General features: G+C 39.1%; 1 protein-coding gene across 3 annotated transcripts in view; it reads right to left on the bottom strand.

Annotated features, from left to right (window-relative positions):
• rnf24 (ring finger protein 24) overlaps positions 1–21,555 on the bottom strand; it is a 34,019-nt gene extending 12,464 nt beyond the window's left edge. The window contains exons 1-2 of one of the 3 annotated variants that reach the window (XM_025907969.1): positions 21,533–21,555; positions 4,165–4,314 (exon numbers count right to left, since the gene is read on the bottom strand). In XM_025907969.1, the coding sequence (XP_025763754.1) occupies positions 4,165–4,307 (143 nt within the window). In that variant the 5' untranslated portion in view covers positions 4,308–4,314; positions 21,533–21,555. Of the gene's footprint in view, positions 1–4,164; positions 4,315–6,647; positions 6,932–17,085; positions 17,574–21,532 lie in introns of those variants that run through there. The other 2 variants (XM_003452241.5, XM_005457007.4) reach the window with 2 other exon arrangements.
• Positions 21,556–27,349: the final 5,794 nt, after the last annotated feature.

The following is a 27,349-nucleotide window of genomic DNA, read 5'->3' as shown; positions in this document are numbered from 1 at the left end:
CCGAGATGGTTTATTGCAGAGGAGGGCTAATGGATATATTCAAAAAAAGGGTGTTGAAGATGGAGCTGCCAGGCAGGAGGAAAAGAGGAAGATCACAGAAGTTCATGGAAGGAAAGAAAAGGAAGATGATGAAGGAGAACGCAGCAGTAAGCAAATTACATATTAACAGATACCCTTGGTTTCTTGTCAAAACAAACACTGAACCTAAGGTAAAATATCAACTCACATCACCCAAAACACAGCGGATCATACATTAAAAGCATTACTGCAGGTTGCTGAGGCACTCTATAAAAGCACAACAAGAGTACCGGTCGATGCAACCAGAGTTTAAGCTACAAAAAACATTCAGACAACAGGAAGAACACTGGATAAGAGGTTCTAGGTACTGAGAGGGAGAATAGCATATGCAAAAACAAATAAATAAATAAATAAATCAATAAAAAATTAGGGAAGGAAAAAAAGAGCAAAAGAGATAGGAAAAATTCATAGGTTTGTAAGATTTACCTCCATTACAAGTAACCTTAACCTCTCGCAGCAGAGTGAGAGGGATCTGTAAAACAAGCAGCACAGTCTAGGAGAGAAACTGACATTTTGAAAGAGGTCAGCAGGTAAAGGTGCAGAGACTCCCAAGGGTAGGGGACAAGGTCATGGGAGGGTGGGTCATAGAAGACTGATGGGGGGGGTGGGGGTGCTCATTAGCCCACAAGTACAATGTAAAAGTGGGCAAAAGTGGAAGAATACTTAATATGAAAACCAGGTGTCAAATAGGATAGAATTACACTGCAGTCAGTGCCACCTACATAAAAACATGTGTCATCTGCCCTGTGGTATCATGAGCGTAATGAATATTATAAACTGCAGTGATGACTAACAGATTCAAATATACTTGCCGCATTTGTTCAGAGCGACTATTAGTGCTCCTTTTCCACGTTACAGAAACATCCAAAACTTAAGAGACTCTTTGAATGTTTGTGCAAACTCAACTGCATATTTCACACCTGTGTGTGTATGGATTAGAGACTCGCTGAGAGATGTGGTTGAGTTTTTCTGTGAGAGTCTGCCTTCTGTCAAAATGTATCTGGGAGTATATGTCTGCTGGAATCTTGCAAGTCAACTCTAACATGTTACTTCATCTCTCCTTTCTCGCCCCTGATGGTGATGCTTTACTGCACAGAAACCTTAAGGTTTCCCCTTCATGGTGGTGTGAGCCGTGTCCACAGAGCTCCACAAAGTATTTCCCAAATATGGAGCAATCATGTCATTTTTTTAAGTTATCTGACACCATGAAAAAATTTATACATATACTGATAACTGATTTCATCCTTTGGGAGACTGCATCTTTAGAAGCCTTTTTATGGAGCCAAAATTGCTCATTTGCATTTAGAGAGTGAACCTGGGCAATCTCAGCTTTTAGTACTGAATCATGGTACTGCATCAAAGTCATTAAGTGTCTCTTTACAGTTAGATGAGGAATTGTAAGGACACAAGAGGAGTTAATCTACTTACCATTTGCCCTGCAAGACAGGACATGACAAGACGGCGAGGGGAGAAATTTTTGGGCAACTGCTGCTTCTCACTGTTTTAGATAAAAAACGCTGGGCATTATTTGCGTTCAGTCTGCTGCTGCTAGGTTAGGATAAAACCCCTGTTGCAACAGCAGCCGGGACAATTTGATTAGACCAGTCGGCTTACAAAAGGAGCTAGCAAGGGAATGAAACCATGTCCGCACTAATACGTTTTCATTTTAAAAAGCAAAACTTTCTGGATGTTTATGGCTTGTGTCCACATGGCCCTGACTCCTACAGCAAAGTTCTAAAAATTCTGCTCGTGCTTTCACACATTTACCAGACTTGTTCCCACTTCTGGGAATTCTTAGTTGGGTTCAGTCACAAGCAGGCAGAACAGACACAAGGTGGGATATCAACTGACCTGCTGTGAATCCTCTGGACATTTGTCTGTTCTATATTATTCAAGCTAGGAGCGCCGCAGATCAAAGACAGTTTAATGTCAAGTCAAGCTAATTAGGACGTTTTAGCTAACAGCTCTGCCAGGTCATTTCTAGAATAGCTCAGTGTGTAAAGGCTGGGGATATCACCACACTTTTAAACTCTCCAAAAAACTCCTTCTCTTAAATGAACATTATGCTGTCTCTTAACATTACAGACAAGCGGGACTTGCACCTTTTGCTGCCATGCTTCAACATTACTGCTATCTTTTTATTAGCTAGCTACAGCCGCTAACTTAATGATACTTCACGGAAAAGAAATGTAGCTACGCGGTAACATTTAACTGTGTGCGCCGGTTTGGTTAATATGTACGGTAACAGTTGGATACTTTGATGTTGTTGAAGCAGCAGCTTTACTGACCTCATGATAGTCTTTATAAAGATCAGGCATCAGTGTCTCAGCTGCTTTGCCAAGTCTGTTGCGTTGCTGTGGCTGCGTGTCCGTGAAGATCGCACCATTACGATAATTTGCAAACGAGTATCTAAATTTTGGTACTAAATGCTAAATTAAGAATTGGCCTCATCTGGACAGCCAGACGCGCATTTGGAAGCAGTTAGTATTTGCTGTCCTCTAATTAGGCACTCCTCTACCTCATGACCTTCTCTAGAGAACAAAAAGACATCAGCCCTGACTAACTGGACATTTCAACATGGATTATGAATCACAACACGTTCACGCTACTTCTGTCGACACGAACAGTTATGCGATGTACGCTTTTAACCATTTCAGTAAGTCCAGAGATCATTTTTGTAACAATGCTGAAACACTCATCTGTTTAGAGATCGTTTTTTGTCTAAAGCAGCGTTTTAAAATGAAAACGTATTAGTGTAGATGTAGCTGGTAAGTAGCAATCTCTGCTTTTTCCTTTAAGGGAAATGATTACACTAAAGATGCTGTGCTTACAAAGGGGCTTAAAAAAAAGATTAGTTACAAGCAACATGTTTAAACACCAGTGGAAGTTTAATGCATATCCAAAAAGTTTAGGTTAGGTAAGTGGCAATAAAGCAGCAAATAAATAAATGAATAAAAAAAGTTATTACTAGTTTCTTTGACATGTAGTGCCATGATCATCATAATATCAGCCATTTTTAAATATCTTTTAAGATATCAAATTGTTATATATGTATATCAGAGAAACTTTCTCCAAACTGTGCTGTTGAAACTTTTTTCCCCACTTGTGAAAAAACTATTAGCAAATGCTTATTAACACACATTTCTCAAAAAAAGGAAGAAAACAAGAGCTGTTGTTTTTTCTTTCCCCACAAAGTCTCAGCCTAAAGTGGCAGTGACAAGTGCCACACAGTATGTTGTTAAAGGCTACAAGGTCATGTCATGTAACCAGCTTGCACGTATGCACAAGCATTTCCATGTTTCTGAATTACTAGTTATAAAGAACTCATTAGCATTAAGCCATTTTCAGTACTCAACATCTCCTCACATTATGCAAAAATATGGACAGAGCTAAAGTGAAACAGTACAAGGGCAATTCTGAATGAATGTGAGGCAAACAGACCTAGAGAAAGTGCTATCGTGCCCTTGCATAATGACAGTTTTTGAGTAATAACATGCGGCTCTCGTCATTTTCAAGTCTCAGATGAGCACTGGCGCTGATGGTTTGGTGGTCAAGTGGTACGCTGTGTTCAAAACCACCATCGTCTTCGAAAACATGCTTCACACAACCTCTTCTGGACAGAGCTGTATGAATTACAAATGTGCGCACAAATTCCAAGCCTGCTGGGGCTGATTTACAGGAATGGGAGAGCAATGATTGGAATTTGCTTCCTAATTTGCACATGTAAAAGAATTTGTAAGTTAGGCAAATCTGGGAGGCTTCTCAAGTTGACTGATTTACCAATACCAACACAAAAATCAATAAGTAAATGTAATAGATAAAAAAAAATTAATGAATTAAAAAATACAAAAATGTGTCTCTTTAAAATGATTAATAAATATTTGTATCTTCCATCCTAGCTTTTCAGAGAGCACATGCGGTACTAGCACCAGATTAATCTGATGCACACACTAATGTTGCCTGTATGACACTTTATGCCACAAACCCGCATGGCAAAGCAGCCATTTCTCACACACACACACACACACATATTATAAAAATTCCAATCCTCCGCTGATCCCAAGCTGAAGTCTACATGGCTCTTACCTTATTAAGTAGCAGCAGAAGAGGAGGCTGAGGATGAAGACAAAGATGGCTGTCCCAAACACCACAATGTAGATGTTAAGGGGAAGGTTCTGGAACCCTATATTTGGCATCCTGAAACTGTAGTGTGGGAAATCGGAGCTCATGGATAGCCTGGGTGTAAAGACACAAATGGACATAAGTACTTCCAGACACCAACACACTGCACATAAAGAAAAACCCTTTGTACCAATAACAAAACTAAATGACTCTAAGGAGCTGGAGCTGAGGGCAGGTCTTTCACTCCCAACTGCAACCTTCAAAGTTACCAAAAACAACAACATCTCTTTTTGCAGAAACATTTAAGTGCTTACACAGTTTTTATTCTGCATCCTGTTCAAAAGACAGGTTAAACTTTCATAGCATTTGGGCTACTCACTCTGGGTACTGTGCATGTTTGTGCTCCTCATATGACATAACAATAAACCTGACACAGCTTAAATTGAGCAGAAAGGTAATGAGATAAGTAAGCAATAGTGGCCACGGTATCCTGCATTCACATTATTATACTGATGCGGTTTACTTTCCATCATTTTAGAAGTGCTGCTTAACTGTAATTAGTTAACCTTGATGAAGTGATATAAAATACAATGTAATCATAAAAATACTGACAAGGATTAACTGTGACTTGTTGTCCAAAGACAAAAACCCTCCTGCATGAAGGTAAACTTAAACCTTGGAATCTGCAATGAAAACAAACAGCAGAGCAATGACGCAACGAGTAATAAAGGGCAACTCAGAAAGCATACTGTGACATTATAGCATTTACAACCTCTTGGTATCAAACCACTAAAGCTTTGTTTCTACCAAAACAAGACAAAAGAACAGAGAAAATTGCTTATTTATGCATTTATATAATTTAAAAAGAGTGTAAACACTTGTGCAGGCAACTTTTGTTTAATATTTTCTTCCATGTTTGTACTTCTGATAAACTTAATCCATCAAATCCAAGGAACACTAACAAGGATAAACTGGCCAAGTGCTCTTACTTAACATATGAAAAAGGACAAGACTAGGCATGTCTAAGCCTACCCACAGAAGATGAGGAGGGGGGACAGGAATAACTTTGCTCCTTTTGGACCCGTGTCTTGTGCTCCTCCCTCTTCCCTAAAGGCTTCATTCCTGTACACTTCCCGAGTGGAAAGTTTTGGAGGTTTTACTGAGGCCATTAACAATCCCCTCCTCACTGTATAATTGTCCACTCCCTCCAAAAAAAGAAGAAAAAAAACCTCAACCGCTTTCTATTACATAACAGAGTCACCTCCATATGGTGAGCACTTTCTTAGCTTTATTTCCAGGCGCTTCTACATGACATTACTCCAACTGGTATTAGCAATCATGATAGTGGTCTCGCTCCAGAGCTGCAAGTCATCCATACATAAACGTGGTTGGCACAGAGTCTCTTTCTAGCTTTACACAAGAAGGCACATGGTTTATGATACAGGAGAAGTAAAGGACCTGATGTTCTCCTTCTACCAAATGTTTCAGTGTCTCAGCATGACTGAGATTTATCCCATAAATATAAAGAGCTCTGGGTGAACGGAGCACATGTAGTCACCGGTTTAAAGGGGGATGAAAAGGGAAAAAATGTCCCAAAAATTAGGCACAACAGCCAGGTCAAGCTTGAGTAGTGTCTCAGTGGAAACTGAGCCCAAATTGTATGTGTGAGTCTTACATCCCAGAGTTAGGATGGCATCCGGCATTTAAGATAAGCATAGCTTAGATAAGGAATGAAGCTAGCGTGCATCTTCAGAAGAAAGGCTACTGAACTCAAAAGCTAACGGGTGCCACAAGTTTTTTGTTTGTTTTTTTTCTCCAAAGACACTTTGAAAAGACAATTGCTGACTCAGAATAGAAATGAAATTCTTGTGACAGTTTCTTTTACATCCTCTGCTGGCCTGCAAACCATTGTGGCGCATGTAGAGATCAGAGTATTACACGAACATCAGGGAAAGTCTATTGTAATCAATTTCAAATATCCTAAACCCATAGGGCCCCCGGATGCTTTTGGGGTTGGGAACACCGAAAAGAAAAATGTTAATCATTCATGAACGAGCAGCAAAAAAAGACATTTTAGTTACTGATTTTGCCGGCTAACTGAAGCTTGGTAGCCTCACATGTGCCAAACTCAAACCCTGAGCTCAACTGTCTTCTTCACAAACACAGTCCAGGCAACCACGCTCTTGTTATCCGATAACAAACATGCCTCTGTGCTGCGTGCCTTTGACACAATGTGAGGAACACCTCCAAAACTTGAAAACAAAACACACACTTTCATTTACAAGATTAGTCCTCTGTTGCAATCTTGCGTCAGTTCACAGTTAGAATCATTTCTTTGAGTAGTTTAAGCTACCAAGTTACACAACTACATGTTAATGAAATTATCTCCAGCCCGCATCACTTATATTTTTGTTAAATGTAGAATAAAGAAACTCAAATATACATACCCTATTGGTGCTTTCATGCTGAAGAGCAGAAAAGTGTGCATCTATCTGTAACACAGGCCTTTAAAAAGTGCCATGCCGTGTCCTTGAGAGCCTTTTCACTGAGTGCATTCTGTTGACTTGTTTGGATCATATCTGCGCCCTGTTCATAAAGGCTCCCTGCCAACTCGAGCCCCTCTCTGCACTCTGACTCTTTTTGGCTTCTCTGTATTAACAAGAGCTGAGCCGAAACTGAAGTTTTGAGGCCAATTCCGACTTACAAACTGTAGTCGAGATGGAAGGTTGGAGACACGGCTCGACTCCACACCGCATTGTGACACATGCTCTGTTATTTGTGAGACTCTTATAAACAATGGAGCCAAAGTGGACACACTACTATAACTACTGTAAGACACAGTTTCTAAACTACCTTTATCTGCATTCAAGTTCAGAGGAAAAAAGAAAAAGCTTCTGTCTGATATATCAGGCCAATATTGGTCAACAATGTCCAACCGACACAGCCGCAGCATCATACCCGAGCTTATCTAACCACAGAAACATGCTGCGCAAACACCTCTGGAGAAATCTGAGTGCGACACACTGACAAATCTGTTCTTCATAGTAGATAATTAGGACAGAGGTCTTCAGCACAATCTGGAAAAACAGATCCTGGAAAATTGGAAAATAAAACTAAACCCCTACAGTTTGAAAAACTAGTATTTAGTCCTTCCCCAAATATTATATATTTTTATATTTCTAGTATTATTTTTTATTATTAAGTTTTTAAATTTCATTCATAAAGAGTGGCATTTTGTCAATGGGGAACAATTTAAATACAATAATGAGGCTAAAAACAATTCTTTCCACAGTTCTTAAATATCACAAAGTAAACAAAAGCACATAAACTGACAATCAGCATGTGACTTTCTCTGAAATCCACCACAGATATGACTCTGCCTTTATGCTTTTATTGCTTGCTATATGAGAGACATGTAGGTCAGGAATCTGGTTCCTGGAATGCGTCATTGTAGGTATGCTGGTCACGGCTAATACGATCAGACTGAAAGACAGGTTTAAAAAGTCTTTTGCCCTAAACCATGAGGCTGTCTTTCACTCTGTGCAGCATCCCTTCAGTATCAAGATTCGCTGACTGACAGGGTCGTGGGTACATCAAGATCTTGAAATGTAACCCCTTTGCAGTCAACAACTTACATACCTCCAATTTTTTGGTGTGTGTGTGTGTGTGTGTGTGGGGTGGGGTGGGGGGAGTATTACGTTGTCAAACACAGGAGAGTATTACAAAAGGAGCCAGTGTGAACTGGGTGATATAAATCATTCTTTTTGTATTAAATGTATCTGCTATCCTCATTCCTCCCTTTCTTTCACCATCTGCCTGTCTCCCTCAGACATTTTTACATGGCCTCACCCTATTACGTAACCAGCAACAAGGCTATGCACACTGCAGATGCATTGGAAATGAGGATGAGTGGGAAAATCTTCCCATTCCTTGTGCATGGCTTTGTGAGACATGATTGAAGAAAAACAAAGCGAAAGTAATTATTCTATTTTCATCGACAGTAAAACAGAAACGAGTACATGCAAAGTACAAATGAGGAAAACATGACTCGTGGATTGTAAAGCTTCAAAGTCTCAGTTGATCTCATTGCAAAACAGAAAATGAAACATGTTCACCTAGAGTACCTTTTGTCTGACCTCTGATATTTTATTGTGCAGATTCATGTGCGATGGGACTAGAAAGTTGCTCCACATTGAGCTCCTATATGTGATAACAGCATATTCTTTCAAGTTGCATGATCCTCACGACCAACCACAATTCTTCAGTTTAATGTCACATCTTGGGGATGAATACACACAGGAAGAGGCATGACGAGCAAAGTAGTTCCTCGTAAAATGTTCATAACTGAACACTGGAATGTCCAGTACACACGTAAGCTTGTCATGTGTGTCACAAGCAGCAGAATCATGCATCATTATGGTCAACTGGTTACATACCAGATTATTTTAGCGTAACTGACAGCACAATGCCCAAAGTACAGTGCCACAGCACAATGACTAAAGGAAACAAAGGATGTATTTTGCCTGCCGTATCATGGGATTAAAAAAAACACAAAACAACAACATTATCAGGGTGTATCTGCAGATTCTGTTGTTTCTGTGTCAGCAGGATGTAGTTAAACACAATACACAGGGCACATAACATCATGAAGGTCAGCAGCAGACTGTAAAAACAACAACCATGTAACACATGACAAGAGGAGCAATTACATGCGAATTATACTTGTGCGTCAGATCTACGTCGTAACTTACGCCATAAGCGGAACCCCACTTAACCCTACGCCGCAACCTTCTACGTAACCTGGTGTGCACCTCCCAATTAATGTAACTACAATTGAGTCGACATTTATTTTTTTCCATTTTGTTTATAGCTATGAAGATATTTGGTTATTCAAACATAGTAAAATTATAAAGCGAGCACTGATAAAGCCAGCCAGCACGTGCAGAACATTTCCCTAACCAGAGAAAACTGAAAAACTCAGATTTTTTCCACAGTTTTATAAAATGAAGATAAACACGTGCGGCCTAACTTACTGGGAAGTCTGCAATCAATTTTCCACAAAAGAAAGTCATCTTAAGGACACGCATGAACAAAAAAAAAAAATCAATGAAACTTCAGATATTTGTGTACATTCGCAGCCTGTGTTTGTTTTGTTCCTACCTACAACTGAGCCTGATTCTGATTTGATCACAAAATTTCAACTCAGTTTAATTTGAAGCAACAGCTCTCCTTAGACTCGAGACAAAAACAAGCCGGAAAAAATAATGGGAGAGCTGTTGCTTCCCATTTGTCGGAACACTGTGCTTCTCCTGAGGATAACATCAACTTCCTAACTAAGAGAGGAGCAAAGACAATGTCTCAGACTGCACTTTTTCATCTCTGCTGGCAGGCAGTTTCAACTTTTAAACTATTTCATAACTTTTTTTGTGATTTTTTTTTTTTTTAACTGACTCCAGCCCATGAAGGAACTTTTCCAGTAAGCCAGTGACTCATGATTTATCTGTGCAACAGACTGAAAGCAAAACAATGTTATGCAGTTGTTTCACACTGTAAAACATTCACATCCACTTGAGTCTGATTGGTCAGCCTGATAGAAAAATCTACACGTACGTTAAACCCACTAAAACAAACCAGACAACAATGTAGCCAGTACAGAATAAAATCCTTATAAGAACATTAAAAAGGCTCACCCTTGGATACAGACCTAATGTTTTGAATGTACAACCCAGGATTTTTAACCTCTGATCAGAGAACCTTCCCTTTCCATTCGCTCATCACCACACCTCCTGATCAGCATTGTGTAACTTATTAATGATATAACTCACTGTTTGTAAACCTTAAACATAAAGAACACACCCCGCCTCCACCACCCACAATCCTGCCTTGAACTTCTGATCAATAGAAGCTGAACCTTTTGAACGACTACCATATGATCCCTCTATGTTTCTAATTTCTTTTGTCTAGCAGCTGGTGAGTTTTACTGCCACTGGGTTCCAGTGAGGAAAAAGTAGTTAAAAGCTTAACAAAAGAAAAAAACGTTAACTATATAAATAAATACCAAACTGCTTTTAAAACAACACCTAAACTTTTAAATGTGTTGTACAGTTTCTTGTTATCAGCCCTCAACATTATAATACACAAGATGCTGTATGCAGAGAAGTGGAAATTTCCACTAGCAGCCATGGACGGCCATGAGATTTGCACATCTGAAACTTAATATGCCAAAGGGCAGCAACAAACACCAGGGCCTCGCAGGCAGAGTAAGGGGCTCTTTAAAATGTGCTGGCAGCGAAAAGTGAAATGTCTGCACTCACATGACACTTTACTTACATATCATATTTTCAGCAGTTTAATGTTCAGATAACTGAATCTAAACACAGCTGATCCTTATGCCTTAAGACAAGGGTATGATACAAGTCTCAGCGCGAGAGAAGAAAGCTTTAAAAAGCACATTTTTAAACAGTAACTCAATGAAAAAGATGGATTATGTTTTGTATGCAGCAGATAAAGACATGGTTGTGCATCTCACTATTTACTTTTGGCTAGCAGTGCCCACAAACGCTTGCTTTTCCAAAGTTGGACCAGGTTCTACAATAAGTAGGTCACTGTAGCTGTAAATCTAGTTATGGAGACGTGGGAGACATAGGGTTGTCAACGGAGGCGAGCTCATAGCAGCTGATGACACCTAACAGAACTACATGCGCACTTATATATTCAGAAACATGCACGAAATCCACACATATAACAAGCAGTCTTCGTCATCATTAAGTTTCCCTAGAAACTGTTAACTGTAAGGCTTCTTTTCTAGTGCCAGAAATGTTGAGTATCCTTTGTCACTAGCAAAGACGTCACCCCTCATTTGCTGATTGGCTGTTCGATACAGTGTTAGCCTTACTTTTAATCTACCTGTGCATATTTACCGACTCAACACTGGTGAATCTGTGAGGAGGGCATTTTTATGATAAGTAGCCAATCATTTGTAGACTTCTCAAAATAAATCACTCTTTATTAATTGTATCTCCCTCCAACAGAGACAGAAAGCCAGGAACAGTTTTATAAAAGGAAGTCATTAAAGAGACACTGGGGACTGGTGTGATTACTTAATAATAATGGATGAAACATGAATGCAGTAGTACAGGATTTTAAGGATTTTCTGGCATGCCCCAGTTCAAAAGCCAAAAAGTTTACAAACCACAACTTTTAACCCTCATGAACCAAAAAGAAAAAAGTCTCCAGCATCAACAACCTCTTGTTTATTTTCATCGACCGTATTCACTCGACTTTCATATTCATATTTTTTCCCTGCTTGTCTGTACTCTACCTGCCTTGCCTCCACGCCACAGCTTTAGAACCACTGGTGTAGTATACTGAAGGGCTGTATTTGCAGTAGGCTAATTAGAGTTTTATGATATCAGTATAGCCTGTTCCCATCCCGCCGCCATTAATTACTGCATATTTGTCAAAGCTAGTGGCTCAGTCAGGTACAAGGTGACCTTGGAAATTTTTGCTCCTGACACACTGGGTCAAAGCATCAGTGAATCAGTGTGGTCACTCCCACCTCATCGTTTGTCACATTTTAAACTGAACCAAGCGGCTGTCAGTGCTGAAATATAACCAGCAAAAGTAAAAGGCCTTGAAGATTTGTTACAAGAAAACCTAATTTAACTATAACTTCAAGCCACAAGTGAGACAAAGGCTCACAGTAGAGTTGTCATGAGCGGGGAGATAACCTACAGAGACCACTTGTGTACCAGGCTGTACATGGGCGATTATAGTCTATAGGGATCGACTCCCTTTTGGCGCCAGCAACAAATGGCCATTTGAAGCTTGGCATGTTTTGGCACTTGTGCTTTGGCTTAATGTTCAAACCCCAAAGGCTCACTTGTTTACAAGTTTCTTTGAGCGTTCTTTCGCTTTCACTAGTCTACCATGCTGTAATTCACTCCTTTACTTTTGCCATTAGAGTTTACCTTGATGGTTTTTCCCCTATGGTGTTTTGCATGCGGTGATAAGTTGTTATTTTTCGCTCGGTTTAGTCTCGATAGTGTTGCTTCTAAATGAGAAAATCTGCTGCCTACTTCATGCTAACTTTTAGAGTATGTTTTTTGAGGCTATATTCAAGCCATACTTGAACATTTGATTGATTTCTCTTCCTTTTTAACCATTTTTGTCTCTCTCCGTCTCCATGAGCTCATCATCGTTCCTCAGTGGACTTTCACAGTAACACAAGACGACACAAATACGAGAAAACTGACACACACAGCTGTCTCACAGCACTCTTGCCCCTGCGCTTCTCTGCAGTTTCTTTTTGCCCCCTCCTTTCAGCACTCAGTGTCACCTCATTAACCATTTTCCATTTGACTGTCAAAGTTTTACTTTCTTTTCTGCTCTTCATTTTATTTGCAACTTCTCGACTATTTATTCGCCTTCTTACAGGCAGCAGGATTGCTGAACAAGCTCGTGTTTAAATTGTAGCAAGCAGCGTCCTTTCACAACTACCTACTTTAGGGAAATGCGACCCTTGGGTCTGCAAAGTCCAGGGTCACAGTTAGTATAAATAACCTGTAGTCATGTGAGGGTGAGTAAGTCAAGTAGAAACATGAAAACAAGCTGAAGTCATATCAATTCTTAGCGTTATCTGCTACTGACCCACAGGGAATCAACAACCAGCCTATGTCAAGTGCAACTTTTGTAAAGAAAACAAGCTGTAAAACTAGTCAGTGAACCCATAGTTAGTATCAGTGAGACCATACTTAAGTGAATTTAGTACTTAGAGTTGAGGCCAAGAGCCACAAGTGAATGATCAGTGGGTGAAATCTAAGCATTAGATGATTTTCAAAGGGGATCATAAGTATCTTTCTTCACCATATACTCACTAACAGAAACCCTATATTTTGGCTTATTTACTTGAGAAGAATAATTAAATTGGTTATAATTTGTGAAGGGTTACTGTGATGCAGATACATGTGAGCACAGGAGCGTACACAAGGATTTGTGGATCAATTACATCTCAAGCGCTGCAGCCATCAAGCTTGTATTTCCAGACCAGAGAATATTTGGAACATGTTGGACAGGCTTTAAGGATACACCATGAATCTGTTATGTCACTTGTCCATTTAACCTTTTCCCTTAAGGGATTAGAGCACTTGTAGGAGGGGGAGCTTCCCAGCTTAATATGATAATGCTCATTTCCTGTTAAACAGGAAAATTACACAAGAAGCATTAACACACATGCAGTAATAAATTACAGTCCCCCATGTTGTCATTAGCAAGGTACTGTAAGGAAGGTTTTATCAAGTTAATTGAAGTATAACTAATTGCTTTAATCAATTCAATTCAGTTTTATTTGTATAGCACCATATCACCACAGTTGCTTCAAAGTGCTTTGTATTTTGAGGTAAAGACTCTACAAAAATACAAAGAAAACCCCAACAATCATATGACCCCCTACAAGCAAGCGCTTTGGTGAAAGTGGGATGGAAAAACTCCCCTTTAACAGGAAGAAACCTCCAGCAAAACCAGGCTCAGGAAGGGGTGCCATCTGCCGCTACCGGTCGAGGATGAACGGATGAAGACAGAACAGAGACATGGAAGAAAGGCAGAAATTAATAATAACAAATAATTAAATGCAGATGTGTGTAGACACATAGTAGGTGAAAAAGGTGACTGAAGAAGAAGTACTCAAGGCATCATGGGAATCTTCCAGCAGCCTAGACCTATTGCAGCGTAATTAAGGGATCACAGGAGGATGTTTTTGTATCTGTGACACAGCTGAGCCTAGTTTTTCTGAGTATCTAATGAGTCTTCAAAGAAGTCATTAAAAAAGCAGAACGGCCATCATTGATGCTCTGTCAGACAGTGAAGTAAGAGGAAGCCCATCCCCTTACTGTTACAGAAATCCAGTGTTGCATCACCAGGTGCCCTTGAGGAAAAGAAAACAGCCCAATTTCTAAGTAAATGGACATGGACTTCACTCCTTCCCTCATGGAAAATTTCAGTGTAATCGGTTGCACCATCAACTCATAGGTAGATGACTTCTTTCCTTCTTTCTTTTTTTTTTATGCTGACTTACTTCACATTGCTTCATTTAGCTACCTAAAGATATGAACATGACAGTTGTGTTATGTCAAGTACAAACTAACAGCTGTGAAAACAGATGCCTGGCGCTTTCTTGAAAGTGCAAATTTTAAAAAAGATAAAAGAACACACTGTAAGTGTGCATACATGAACCTACAATTTTTCCTCCAACTAACACCAATTTTTATAGACTCACAAGCTATTACCATCATGCGCTGTTCGCTGCCTGCTCTGACAGAATTTTCACTTACATTTTTCGGTAGTTAACTTTTGTCACAATGTTTTCTTTTCTTTTTGATGCCTGAAACTGCACAGAATCAAACATGCTACTTCAAATGCTTGAAGGCTGTTAAAATAAACTTTATTAGATGGACTTCACATTTATGAGCAGGTTAGTGTTAATGTATAACCAATCCACTTGAAGACTGAGTGATTGCTAATGCTACTATCTTTATCAATACGCTAGATATAGACATTATACATACATAACCCATTTATTATATTGTACAAATTAAATCCCCTTGCTTGCCTTACTTGTAGAGGAAAGAAAGATTTGGGGGGAACTACCAAGCCATTTTTACTCAGCTTTGTATGTATCATTCAGTCACATGCACAAACCTGTCATTAGTACTAGTGGATAATGTTTAAAGGCTTAACAAATTCAAACTTTTGGAACAAGCCATTTATTACTTCATAGCCCGAAATCACAAAGCAACAGTTCATACAGCGTGCACAAGGACTCTATTCTTAGACCCCTGAAAGTCAGGGAACAGTTGAAATATAAACTGTTCAATGCTGCGACTGCATGTTTTCTTTTCCTAGAATGAGTAGGTGATTACAGCGCTGAATGTGTGATTACACTTTACATTGTCTCGAATTGTCTACTTCACAGCTGAGACCACAGCTGGAAGTCAGGTTTGCAAGAGTCAGTGCAATAATACAACATTGCATCTAGAATTCACAAACCGGTTCAGCACAAAGACAGCATAACACTTTTTTTTTTTTTGCCACAATCATCTATGAGATGTTGAACTATTCACATAACCCATGTTAAACACACTGTAATAGCAGAGAAAGGCTAAAAATATTGTTTAATATTTAATATATTGCTCATTAATCCTTTTGGAATATATAGTAAAATATATAAACAAATCGTTGCCTTAACGTCTTAGAAATCCACACTATTTTTCCTCAGTTATAATCAGAATGCAGAGTCATATGTGGGTGACCAGATACAAAAAAATGTGTTTGTGTGGGGCAGTGCTGCCAGGTAGATATTTTCATATTGAACTTAAAAATAAAAATACATAAACTCTGCAGGGTGCCAGATATGCACCTAAAGGCAAAATATATTGTATCTGAAAGTTACTTATCCAACTCTCTTGATGAGTAAATACAATAAGCCTAAAAGGGGGAGTTGAAGTTTGCTCTTATTGTCTCATACTCTTTATATTATGTGCATTGTCTGTATTTTCAGTTGTTTTTCTGTCTGCTGATCATCACTGGAGTTCAGCGGGGATGCACCCATCGATCGTCATGCTTTTCTAAGCCATATCTGATGATTCGGATTATTTATGTGTCACTTCAGGCCACATTTTCCTCTGTGTGAAATTGAAGAAAAACTATATTTCCCACTGTCGTTTCATTTTCTTTTAAGTAGTTTATATTACATTCATTTCTGGTGAATTCTTTCCCTCATGGGCACAGATAGGATCAGACAGGCTAACCTCTACTGGAATAGTAAAAATAGTAAAAAGCCTTCCCTGCTTTGTTCACATTCACTAAAAGCCAGACTTTAGAAAACTACAAGTACTGCAGAGCCAGTCAAAATGTAGGACACTGTCTCAGTATGTGGAACAAAGGTGACAAGGCGATAAAATGCTTTGCAGTCCCACTTAATGAGGGGCATCTGGTCACTCCCCATATACAGGCCCAGTAACTGTACTGGTATGAGAAGTCGCAATAAAGGTGGGCTGGGGGGGCTGGCTCACCTAACTCAGTTTTTATCACACCTCGATGATTCATGAATACGCAAACTAAATGAACACGCCACCTAAACAGCCTCATAAACTACTACGAGCTACACCCACTTACACTGATTAACGTGTCGGGTGTCTTTTTTAGGTCCACACAGTGTTATCAGTGTTGCCGGAAACACTGGCTACCACGCGAGGGTTATTACTATCCACGATACAGCGAAGAAGTGGGTTTACGATTAACCTGCGGTGGATGAGGGGAGAGGGAGACCACTGCGATAAGCACAAAGTGGGATTTTCATAGAGATATGAGAGCATCCCTGAGCTACTTTACTTTGGGTCAGCCGTTGAGCTCAGATAGACAGCTAATGTTTTATGTACTGTTATCCACACGAGGCTGGGATCTCTGTGGTGAAACTGAGCCATTCATGATATGGTTGTTGCTCATTAAATAACAGGAGACCAATTGGGCGTGGGCTCCCTAGCTAGTAGCCGTCAGGCTAACCTTAGCTTCAAATGACATAGCATTACTTAACGTGAGCAGCCCCCCTCCACCCCCTTTCCTTTACTACTGAAAAACCATTTAAGTTCATTTACACAAATTCATAAACATTTAGTCATTTCCCTTAAACGTTTTTAAGTTGCTTTATAATAACTTGAAGAGTAATTTAGTGCAATACTGTTATTTTTGGCTGGTTTTGAACTTGAATTGGGAGCATCAGTGCTTTTTACCAAGTTGGGCTCATTGGATGTTAACAGTTGACAGTGAGCTAGCAGCTAGCAGCTACAGATAACGGTTAATTAAAATAAAAAGAAAGTACTATCAACTCACCAGCGATCCCCCCAGCAGCCCCAGTAGTAGCCGTGCTCTTCTACAACGTGCTTCTTCTAATAGGCTTTAAAAAAAAGGCGACAAGTCGATCCAAACCGACACTCGTCCTGGCAGCAAAAAGCCGTCTTATCTGTGCGTTCCCAAATCCCCGCTGCAGGGCGATCTCATCACACAACCCCCCCGGCCTGCGGTGTTCACGACTGCTGGCTGTTGTGGTTATCACGATTCTTGATTAATTTGATTCAAAATCAGCGATGAGTAAGACAGCAGCTTACAGTGGCGAATAACTGTCTCAGAAGCGGGCGGTCTTAGTTTTTTTCCAGAAAAAAAAGAGCGCTTATGGGAGTGGTAACCGAGCTTGGCAGTCTGCACGGTTCGCACGTAGTCGTTTGTTAGCCCACTACCACAACTAGATCCCACCTCCTCCTGCTAGTCGGATCAGCGTGCACAGACCGAGACGGGCAACGCCACTGGAGGTTTTGAGGACAGCCTGTAAGAGGGGAGTGATGCTAGGGATGGAGGGAGGGGGGATGCTGCACATGATGGTCACGTAGCTGATTGCAAAGCTGCACTCACAAATAATGGTTGGAGTCAGAACCGATGTTAGTTCTCTAAAGGTTCATAGGTTTCACAGAAGCTGCTGGCTTTCAGCGCAGTCATTTCCTGATTTATCGACATAAATATTGAGCTCACCTTTTTGAGGCTTTGAACTTCAAGCATTTGTTTTGTTACCGCCCCTTACTGTGCAGCACAAGTTCAATACGGAAGCGTGTAACATTCACATGGTAAAAAAAAACAAAAAAACCCCCTCCTATCTTCTGAATTAACTATGTTTTATGTTTTCTAAATATTTTCTTGTAAAAACAGAATATCGTCTCCAACAACTCTGTTTTAACGTTTTAAAATATTTCTATTCCCAAAGAGCAAACACTTACTTGAAAATTTAATACAGTTTTTCTTGGTTCTCTCTTGGTTTTCGTGGTGAATTACTAAATTCACTTGTAATAACAACACTTTGAGTTTTGTAACAACTTTTGTAACAAGTTTTGTAAAAACTTGTAATGGTAGAGTAAACTTCAAATACATATTACAAAATTGTTTTAGCTCCGGTCAAGCAATAATATTTCCATTTCTGTACATTCTGTAACCATAATGACAAAAAAGTAAAGCTACACTTATTTTAAATATTATTTTATGTGGCTCATGACTAACTTACACTGGCTTTTGTGTATTTTATACTGAGTATTATATGCATTGTAGTTCATTATATACTGCATATAACTACTTTCAAAGCTTACTAGGTCACAAAGCATTGGAAAGACCTTACATGAATTATATATCTCTTTACATGTTAGCCTGAATTTTAAATAACTAATGAACCGTATTATAGTGCACATTTGCTTTTAGCTACAACATATTTATTTCCTTTTGCTGTTTTAGTCCCCGCAGGTGGTATTATTATGTGTGTTTTACTTTGATTTGGTTGTGGAAGTTGTGCTCACATCCTCAAGGTAGTGTTAGACTTAAAAGAATTTAAAGTAAAAAGTTCCACATGGCCTCATATGATCAGTCTTTAAAATCCAATCAAGTCGATTAGTTCTTTCAGTGTTTTACTCTTATAGGGATGAAACTGAAGCTTACTAGCCTGCATTTTATTTACTGAGCAGAGCTGGCTCACAGATTTTTGAAGTATTTAAGTACCTCAAAGTCAGAGCTAAATAAATGCTCATCACTAAAGAAGAGGGTATGAGTCATAGTGTAGATACTTGACATATTTCATTAAAAGCATACAAAGTTACTGGGTGAAAATCTATTCATTGACATGCTACTAACATGTTTAACTATAGTGACTCAACTGTTACCATGTTAAAGAATCAGACACCCTTGAGTATTATTTAATGTTATTCAAACCTACAATTGTTTGAAATCTATCTCTAAATATCTAAAAGAAACAACTATTATTAGTCATTAAACCATCCAACATTATACTTTATTAGAAGGTGAAATGTTGGTAGTTCAATTTAATGTAAAATTCCCAAATATTTTTCGTCATTGCTAGCCTAAAACATTTACATAAGTTTCGTTATTTTAAGAAGCAAATTAAAAAGACAGAATAATTTCTTTGCTGTAAAGAACCAGCACAGGTTCTAAAGTGAACCCTTGTTTTTAAGGGTGGTTGTAATAGCAGCAAACATTGTTTATTCATGTCTACTGTAGTGAACTGCAGGCTCAGGTTTTTCTCAGATTTAAAAATAAATGTGGTTCTTGTCCTTTTTTTTAGCAAGGGCAGAGAAGCAGAGCCGTAACTGGCAGTAATAGCTTAAAATGACCTAATTTGTAATCAGTGCCTAATTTTAGGTTAATTTTTACCGCACAGAAAGGACAGTGGGGATTTTCTCTGAAATCAGTTTTATTTTAATTGAATCTAAAATGATAATAATACATGACAGAGCTTTAGAGACTTTTTGGTAGGTGATTCATGCTCCATCAGATTACTAACCTCTTGATTTCCTTTGCTGCTAAAGCACTGACGAGCAAAACCTGTTGCAAGGGCTCTTCTTTCTTTGTTCATTTATTTTTATAGCAAGTCTCATCCTTCCTTATCAGCCAATGTTCAGCCTGAGGTCCTCAGATAAGATCATCTTTGAAAACGACTTTTTAAAAGATTATTTTTAGCAGTTAGTCTATGTTTGTGTTTCCGTCTGTATTTAGCATATTGCAGATGTTCAGTTTGTATCTTGTTCCTCTTACTCTGGTTTATGAGGTCAGTTTATGAGTTTTATCTACATATCTCTGTTCTGTTTGTTCAAATTGATTTGCTTTGTTTGCTTTGCTTTGTGACTTCAGGTGACAAAATCCCGTCATTGGCACTAAAATGAGATTTAAACACAACAAAAGAAAATTAGTTACTTTGAAAACTTTAACTGTAACTCATTCTACACTCTTATGGTATTAGCAAGACTATCGTTATCGTCATTGCGATTTGCCATTCATTCACCGTAGTAACGGAGTTAAAGGTTGTGGGAGGTTGGCATGTTACTTCTGCTGAAACTCGCTGCCAGCTCCTGACACACATTTCAGCACTTCCTTCCAAGAAATATGAACACCGTATCCAGGAAGCCACACTTTGGCCACCCAGCCCGGCACTTCATTTCCTTTGAAACTAGTGGAAGAGCACAACCATTCCCCGATGCACATCACCATGAGCGCATGTCAATGAGGTGCCAATGACAGGGGCGCATTGTGAGATGGGAGCAGAGTGGGAGTGCCATGTGACACTCCTGAATGGGCTGCCGGGGGTTGGCTGGGGGAGGAGGATGGCAGCATCCACAAAAGCCCATTGAAGGATTGCAGACTAGGTACAAGTCTGGCACTGGTCCTCCTTCCCTTCCATGGGACAGCAGGAGGAGGCTGCTGCTTGGTACTGCCTGAATGGGGGGATTATTTCGGAAGAATTGGAGAGAGGAGGTTTATTATCACCATATTACACTTCCTCCAGTATGTCGATGGCCATTATGCCCAGATCTGCATATACACTACTGTCTTGTGTGCTTCACCAGCATAGAAAAGACTGTTGTGTTAATGTGTTTTCTGCAGCACAGTTAAGCATTGTGGTAAATGGCCCATAATGTGAGCCATGCACACACGATTGCATACATCCACCCTGTACTAAGGGCTTAAGTAACTGTGACACTCCTGTAAGTCTTCTTTTAGCCATAAAATCACTTTGTTAAATCACCATAAACTGATACGTATGTTTAGTGACTTGTAAAACATGCTTGAAGTTTGATATATTTTTTGTGAAAAAGTAAATTTACCATGGTTTACTATGTCTTGTGATCCTGGCAGTGTTTGTAAAATAAAAGCTTGCATAGAGGACATAACTAGTAGGAACTAATGGTAAATGGTCTGTCATTTATATAGTGCCTTTCTAGTCAAACTGAGCACTCAAAATACTTTTTACTACAAGTGTCATTCACCCAGCCACACGCATGTTTCATGCAGCACTTTTATATGTGCCTAAGCACTTTGTCTAACATTCACACTCTCAATCACACTCCGATGGATTCAGTATCTTGCCTAGGTCTACTATGGTGTGCAGAAAATCATAGCAAATCTCAAAAGCAGGACTGAGTTCAGGGTAGTTCTTATTACATCTTACTGTAGCAGCGTGAACTGTGACATATTATGGAGAGTTTGCAGATTGCCACAGCTTTTTGGATAATTAAGAATGAAAACCAGAGTTAAGTATCAACAAAAAACAAAAGAGATTTATTACAATACGTGAAGCCTTTATAGTACACAACATAATTGTCAATCGGGGCAATATTTTTCAAAGCTTTTCACCCTGTTTTATTTCTTGAGGTTACAGGAATCTACCACAATCCCACAAATATCTTTCTCCACCTATGTGTGCACAAGTCCACTCCAGGACAGAGAAACATACCTTTGCTTGGTGTAACTTGTGACTGGCCCTCATGGCAGAGTCGTATTAATTCATATTTGCTTCCCTCCAGTGGTGATGATAGTGAATTACATAGGACCCAAAATATTTCACATGTGAAGACGCTGTACATCCACTGCACAGAAAGACTGTCACACTCACTGTACGTGAGAAAAATACAAACAGGAAAACACCAATTATTATTTGACATAATACCACCTTTCAAATATGATAAGCTATTAAAAAAATGCTTTTTTTATGAGTTGCACCAGAAAGGCATCGAGACAAAATGTAAAAAAACAGGCTAATTAAATTTCAGGGGTTAAATAGCATATATGATATATGATAAAAAGATTATTTAAAATAAGACAGCAGCATTGGTTGATAGTGGATTAAAAGCAACAGTAAACAGAGAAGCTTTAAGGCCCAGTTGTATCCCAGATACAGTGCATTAAAAACGTAATGTGTAGTTTTGACTCATAGAGAAAGTAAGCAGACCCGTCCACATTAGTCTGGATGCTTCATAACGGATCAGCACGAGTGGTGATTTTCAGTGCTTTACTGTATAAACCAAAAACAGACATTCAAAGTCAAACTAACTGGATTACATTAATAAAAAGCCAAGGTTCAGTATGATATCACTTCATTGTGCTTTTAATCTTACCAGCAATGACAGTGCCAGTGACACCTTAACACAAGGGAAGCTGGGACTTTTACACAGAGAAAGTCATCTCAAACATACCAGAAGGAAGGTTAGAAAACATCAGTAGGAAACATGAAGGGAATGTTAAAGTTATTAGTGGGATTTATTCACAGCAGTGCTGAGCTTTGCCTGTAGAGGGCAGAGTTGTGGTTTTTAGGCTGTGCTGCACTCGAAAAATGGGAAACCTGAAGGATTTAGTTTATGTTGGATCTAAAATATCTTTGAGAACATTAATGCAGTATTTCTATATTTCTGTGTTTGAGGACAGATCATATTTTCTGTCCTCAAACTGAAATATTACTAAAAAATATCATTTTTCTGTCCTAAAATGCTTCAGTTAAAACAGCCACGTGTTACATGTTACATACTGTTGCCCTTTGCCCTCTGACATTATAACTTGTTGCATGTATCCTTTCAGAGGATGAAAGTGGGTGTGATGTATTTATTCAAAGGTGCTGCTGTTACTCTGTGTTTACATTTCAGAGACAAGTTGTTCTTGTACTTGTGCAATTACAGTTGCCCTGCCCGCTTGGGTGTGTTAGCACTATACAGTCTTGTCGTTTACATGCGTAGATATTAAAATGCAAAACTTAGAGGAGCAATAACATGGTTCATGTATACGTGCAGTTTAAAAAATGTGCAGGATATAAACAGATAACTGTATTTATGTAGCATATTGTCTATGGTAGCAACAGGAAAATGAATGTTGCTGTATTTTAATGGGATATAGTCTCAAGAAGTTAATAGTAATACTTTGGTATTTTTTAAGCATAACAAACATAATTAATTTGAACTCAGAATTTGACAAAAAAAATTGCATTCCTAGTACTTTGTTGTAAATAAATAAGGTAAAAATGTGATATCTGCTTTCCATAAATGATTTATCTAGTGAAAATAGACGATTTGTAGTTGTATTAAAGTTTTTTAATGAGTTTTCAGCAGTGTCAGTCGTGCTTTACCATCACTGGCATCATTGATAGCATACTGTATGTTAGCTGGTGGGGTGTCAGCTACCTCACTAAACAAATGAATCGAGTCTCACCAGCTGTCATTAAGGATGCCTGAAGCTAGGGTGGGGGGATTCCCAACCCTGCCACTCCCCACTGGCCGTAAATAAATAAAATAGAAAAGATTAACAAGAGGAGCCCACGGAGAGTGTATAGTGCTCCTGTTGGGAAAACCAATGTGTTTGGCACAGCAAAGCATTTAGACCATTTTTCTGCTTGCTACAACTGCCAGACAGGACGTGTGTTTAAAAAAGCGAAATAAAAAAAAAAAGGATGCCTGGAGCGCAACTGAACTTAAACTATGATAGAATGAAAACTGTGGCGTCTTTTTCAGCATCCCAAACCTGCTCTATTGGACTGTGATTTGGTGACAGTGGAGGACATCTGAGTACTTATCCTACAGGAAACAGCCAGCAGAAGATGGGTAAACTGTGGTCCTGAAGGGATGGACATGCTCAGCTCAAAGCAGTTGACCATTCACATTTGACCTCTGGCATCGATGAGGCATTTATAATGAATAACTTCTTTTTTTCCAGGCTATTCTGTGTAAACCATAGAGATGGTTGTGTGGGAACATCCCAGTAGACCAGTAGTTTCTGAAACGGTGTGTTTACACCATGCCACATTCAAAGTCACTTAAATCACCTTTGTTCCTCATTCTGATGCTCAGTTTGAACATCAGCACGTTGCCTTGACTATGTCTACATGGTCACATGCATTGAGATACTGCTACATAATAATATTTTGTATGAGGTTTTAAAATGCGTCATTGTGTTGTGGCTGTTTAATAACGCTGTTGAAGTTACTGTCCAACTTTAACCTCTTAGGAGTCCACCTTCTTTTCATTAAAAGTTTGTGCTGCTGTGCAGATCACCCATGTTCAAGACTTTGTTTACAAAGCCAGCGAGCTGTGATTAAAACTTGAAGAACATGCTGCATGTGAGAGAGTCAGCATCTCCTGCAGTTTCTGTGACATTTAGAATCAGCAAGGTTGTTCAGCTGCAGTGCGTGTTTTGTAACAAGAGAGGCCTACAGTCAAATAACTCCCCCTGCGCTCCCACTGGGATACACATAGCAGAGTGGCTTGTAACGAAGCGGCATATCCAGTGACAAACACAGCAAACACAGCCCAGATGGAAACAACAGTGTGTTTGTTGACCTCACATGGATCAAAGTATGAAGGAGGGCGAGTACCAGCGATGCACAACTGTAGCTGTAATCCATCCGTCCATTTTCTCTTGCTTATCCAATTCAGGCTCGCGAGGGGGGCTGAAGACTATCCCAGCTGTCATAGGACGAAAGACAGGGTACAGAACAGCCTGTAGCAGGGCTAACAGATAGAGACAGGCGATCATTCACACCTACGGCCAATTTAGAATTGCCAGTTAACTCATGCATGGACTGTGGGAGGGAGCCAGAGAGCCCAGAGAGAACCCACACAGGCATGGAGAGAACATGCAGCCTCCACACAGAAAAGCCCCAGCTGGCCATGGATTCAAACACAGCACCTTCTTACTGTGAGGCAACAATGCTAACCGGCACATCATCATCCGTAGCTATGAGTTAAATCTAATTCAGAGTCTGTAATCTATTTTTTGCATCGTGGCTTCATTTTGAACATGTTGAAATACAATAACAACAACAATAATTAGAATAATAAATTTAATAAGTTCAAAAAGGAGTAGGAAGAAACATATGCTTATTTAATCCCACCAACTTTCTACAATTTAGTAACTACTAATCATTACATTTGTTTCCTTGTTTATGCCCTATCCTATTCACAAATCCTTCTTTCCAATTTGTTACATTTATTTGGCTTTAATCCCAAGTAAGTATACACACACATATACATACACATACATGTCCATACACACACATATGTCAGAACACCCAGTCAAAGCCCTACCTCCTCCTTGAACTTTGCGAGAACTATATTTCTGTATCGGTTTTTCCTCACTGAGCCTGTTCCTCAGCTTCATTTAACCTTTTGAGTGTGGTAAATTTAATTCCCTCCTCAAATTGTATCCGCCATCTCTTTTGGACAACAAAAGGATGGCTTTATCAGGAAGTAGGTTGTTTACTGTTCCATACATAATTTGTGTCATAATTTTAGATGCAGCAGAACATACCACTTTTTTAGGCTTTATAACAATTTTTCTGTTTCACTGGATTCCAAATGCAGCAGGGCACTGCTTCTTCTGATAAACTCTACATTTAATCGCTTCCAATCAGAGACAAGCTGGCAGGATGGAAAATCCAGTCATTAATTTTCTAGACATTGTTGTAAGTTGAACTGCAAAAACAAAAACAAAAAAATGAGTTAGTTAGCAATTAAATTGTTAATGTATTACAAAATGTGTAAAATATAAACAGATCACAGGAAAATTATGCTGTATTTTAATGGGATATAGTCTCAAGAAGTTAATAATAATACAAACACTTAAGCATAACAAACATAATTAATTTAAAGTCAGAATTTGGCAAAAAAAATTATGCATATGATTTTATTGCCATATATATATATATATATATATATATATATGTATATATATATATGGAGAGAGAGAGAGAGAGAGAGGGAGAGAGATATTCACTTGCATGAATTGTTCAAAAAAGATTAAACATGGAAGTTTTCCCCACTACTGAGCATTGTAGGTTCAGGTATAGTTTATTACCACTGTATTTTTCCATGACAGAGCGCCAAAAATAACTGCTTTAAGGGGAAAAATACAGTAATTATATTTTAAATCCTTCTTATTTGTAATATACTGCTGCCCCAAACCTTTTGTCTGAGGTGTTGCTTCTGTTCTTAGCTGATGATTGGAAATGGGTTCACAGCTGCACTTCAGTGAAACACTGCATCTGGGTGTTGGTCACTCATCCTTTTCCTGGACTTCTAAAATAACCTCAACATGTGTACAGGTCAGGTCAGCAGGTTACCGCTTGCTTCCCGCTGCCCTGTAGGAGCACCGGATGACACACTGCAAAGAGCCTGGATGGTAATGTGATTATCATGCGTCATTTTTTTGTTCTTCAGGCTAAAGATAAAGCAGGAAATTGTATTCGCTATCATTCCCGTCCCTCTACATGTCTATCTTTGTCTACTTCCTACCTCCTGAAACTCAACATCCATCTTAGTGCTTGTTTTATCTTTATGAAGCGACCCATTGAAAGTGATTGTATCAGGGAAGTTTTCAGCCACATGAAGGCAGAAACACTTTTTTCACCTTGACATATGCTGTTTTTTCTACTGATTAAGTAAACAAGAGTTATTGTTTTAATAAATGAATTTATAGAGTTGTTAGCAGAAGGATGCAGCAATAATCTTTGGACTGAGTTTTGGCTTGGCTAAGCTAACTACCTAGTGGCAGTTGCTTTATATTAAGAGTACAAATAAATTTGTACAACGTTACTCAAAAAGCAAGCCTTATAGCATGATTAGTTTTTTCAGTTTGCTGTATTTGCTATAATGTAGCCATGCCAACTGCATAGGCTGCAAGCCCTGTTGCTTTATGTTTGACAACAGGGATGTCAAACATAAAGCCCAGGGGCTGGAATCGGCCCAGCAAAAAGTCAAATCTGGCCCTCTGGGTGTCTTTGGAAAATGTGAAGGCACAGATTTTTTGACTTTTAACTGTATTTTCATAGATTTTACAGCTTTTCCTACTATTAATGACCTCTCCTGTTATTCATACTACACCAAAGATATTAGAAGCCATTTTGGCATCTCTACATTGGCACCCTGTTTAATTTAAATGTTTGGAGTAATTATTATATAGCGCTTTTCTACTCTCCCAGAGGATTCAAAGCATCTTATCCAACTTATATATATTCACATGTTTTCTATGCTTAAGTGCTTTCATCTAACCCAGGGGTCCCCAATCCCAGTCCACGAGGATTGTCCCTGCAGGTTTTAGATGTGTCCTTGATCCATCACAGCTGATTTAAATGGATAAATTACCTCCTCAACATGTCTTGAAGTTCTCCAGAGGCCTGGTAATGAACTAATCATATGATTCAGGTGTGTTGACCCTGGGTGAGATCTAAAACCTGCAGGGACACCGGCCCTCGTGGACTGAGATTGGGGACCCCTGATCTAACCAGTCACAC

The sequence above is a fragment of the Oreochromis niloticus genome, linkage group LG6, assembly GCF_001858045.2.
Source record: "Oreochromis niloticus isolate F11D_XX linkage group LG6, O_niloticus_UMD_NMBU, whole genome shotgun sequence".
NCBI lineage: Eukaryota > Metazoa > Chordata > Actinopteri > Cichliformes > Cichlidae > Oreochromis > Oreochromis niloticus.
Note: the sequence above shows the minus strand (reverse complement) of the source record. Positions and strands in the feature narration are given on the sequence as shown.